Consider the following 2,582-nt stretch of genomic DNA (forward strand, 5'->3'; position numbering starts at 1 on the left):
GTCCTGCTGCCGCACAGGGGGCTGAACTTGGTGACATCCCAAGGTTCCTTCCAGCCCTATAGTTCAAGGATTCTACAATTTTATGTAATATTTAGAGCAGGGAAATATATTCTAATTCCCTTCTGAGACTTTTGGAGCAAGGGGGAATATCTTCTTCTTACCACAGTTAGTACTTATCTCCCCTGGGCAGTTATGGCCAGCACCATGGTATTGACCAGTTAATGTACTTTGCTGCTTAGGTATTCTCTTGAGTTGGAGGGATGTAGTGCAGGGAGCATGTACAGAGCACCATCACCGTGGTGAATTTCACCCAAACTGCTTGGGATAGAAAGAATGGAGGAGAAAGGAAAACCAGAAGGCCAATGCTATGATGCAGAATAATTTTTAATGGGAATGAGCAGTGGACTACACACTTGCAGAATGAATTAACGCAGAGTACAAAGAATGTATTTTCAGGGTTACAATCCGAGCAAGAACCAATCACCCGCTCCGAAGTGAGGCTTTTCACACAAGATCATCTGCTTTCTGCCTTGAAGCTGTTGAGTTTGAAAATCATGTCCCTTTTTCAACCAAGTGACTTGTTTTAGCCAGTTCAACGTCAAATAGCAGAAAGCATAAGACTAAGCGGCAAAACCTGTAGATCATAAAGCTACAACAATATTTACCAAGTGGAAGACACAGATAGGCCTGATTTATACAGGTGATGAACACCCACAGTCTGCAAGTCGAGTTGTAGGCATCATTGTCCATTAGATCAGTGGTGAATCTCTATCTTGTCATTTTTCTGATTGTTTCTCATTCCTCGGATCGTTCTTCTGGGTTTAGCATGGCCCGTAGTTTCCACTCTTGACTCCAGAATATCCTCCCCCAGAAATGTTACGATATGACTTCTTGTTATAACCATATGAACCTCCAGAACCATATGAGCCTCCATAACAACCCCCATAACCACCCCCGGCTCCACCCCCATAACCACCCCCGACTCCACCCCCGTAACCACCCCCATAACCACCCCCGACTCCACCTCCATAAACTCCCCCATAACCAGTTGAGCCTCCGAATCCTCCACCAGAACCAACAACACTGTTACCTCCCCCATAACCACCACCATAACCTCCCCCATAACTAATTGAGCCACCATATGAGCCCCCAGGTCTAATTGGCAAATTTGGTAAGGAGGTTCCTACGAAGCTGTCTTGAGGACATGTAGCCATAGTTGGTCCCGGGAATCTCACAACAACTGGTGGCGCATAGACCACTGCAGTCGAATCTCCGCATGATGAGATACACGGCTCGTTGCGGACGTCAATACATGGACGTGGGCATATATCGGGATAACAATCCTGGGGTGGGCAGTAAGACATCTTTTGTGTTGGAGGGAATCCTGAAAAACAAAAGAGGGAGTAAAGAAACCATGAAACACAGTTGAGATTGGGATAAGAGATTCATGGTTTGAGTTTTAGAGTAAGAGGGGCGAGATAGGTAGGTAGGTTTTTTGAAGGCCACATATCTGCTCCCGTTTCTTCCTTCTATTCATTCGCACCCATTCCCCTTAAGCTTCAGACACACACACACACACACAAAATCCCAGCAATTTCAAAACAAGTTACCTCTTCACTGCTTCATGCAACCATTAAGTCGCACAACACCCTCTGAAGTCAGTGAGAGCTACTTTTAATTCAAAACTGCTATTCCAGCTTGTACCAGCTAAAGGTCTGGATCGGAGATTACAACTTCTACACATAAGACTTTAAGTTTTGCCATAGTGGGTCAGCTCAGTGATCCTACTCATCCAGTGTCCTGTCTCTAATGCTGTGCAGCACGACACTCTGCAGAGAAAATGATAGGAACCCTGACATGGCCCATTATGGAGGAAACTGCTCATAAGGAGAATTTCTTCTTACCATCACTAAAATAGGGGCTAGATTTGCCCTGAAGGGAAATTCATATAAAACACTTCTAAATTCTGAAACTTATTTAGATCTTGATCATCCACTAAACTAAAAAGAACAATCAAGTTGCTGTTCAATTGTTATATTTCAAAACTGATCTCCAGCATTTTATGGAAGCAGCAGTGTCAGGTGATCATCTTGGACAAATAGCAGTGAGTCCAGTGAAGTCAGCTGATGGGCTGGCAATTGTATTTATCAATAAAGAGTCAGAATAAAACTGTCCATTGCTAAAGTAGCCTAAAGCTGAGATTTTTCATAATTGTCTAATGGATTTACATGCACTGCCCCCTATTATATTTATTGCAAATGGGTGTCCCAATCCCATAAGTGGATTTGAAAATCCCAGCATGATATGTTTAAAGTCTGCCACCACCAAGGCCAGCAACTGACTAGTTGTATAAAAACTACCCTCATTATTATTGCTAAAATCACACAGTATTGGTGAAGGTTCAATCCATAGTTAAAACTATCACTAAAGCGACCACTAGAGTAATTTGAATTCAGTAGACTTACCCAGTACACCAAGGGGATGAAGTCAAGCAAAGTGGATACAACAACCCAAAGTTGCAAGCACTTTTATATGCTTTTGTAGCCAATGGGAAGGATAGGAGACACCCTTTCAATAAGCAA

At 43.2% G+C, this 2,582-nt stretch overlaps 1 protein-coding gene across 1 annotated transcript; it reads right to left on the reverse strand.

Annotated features, from left to right (window-relative positions):
* Positions 1 to 821: 821 nt before the first annotated feature.
* LOC128827480 (scale keratin-like) lies at positions 822 to 1,364 on the reverse strand. The gene has a single exon (XM_054011379.1). It carries the CDS (start codon positions 1,362 to 1,364, stop codon positions 822 to 824), a length of 543 nt encoding a protein of 180 aa, XP_053867354.1.
* Between the last annotated feature and the right edge of the window lie 1,218 nt (positions 1,365 to 2,582).

This window comes from Malaclemys terrapin, chromosome 21 (genome assembly GCF_027887155.1).
Source record: "Malaclemys terrapin pileata isolate rMalTer1 chromosome 21, rMalTer1.hap1, whole genome shotgun sequence".
NCBI classification, from domain to species: domain Eukaryota; kingdom Metazoa; phylum Chordata; order Testudines; family Emydidae; genus Malaclemys; species Malaclemys terrapin.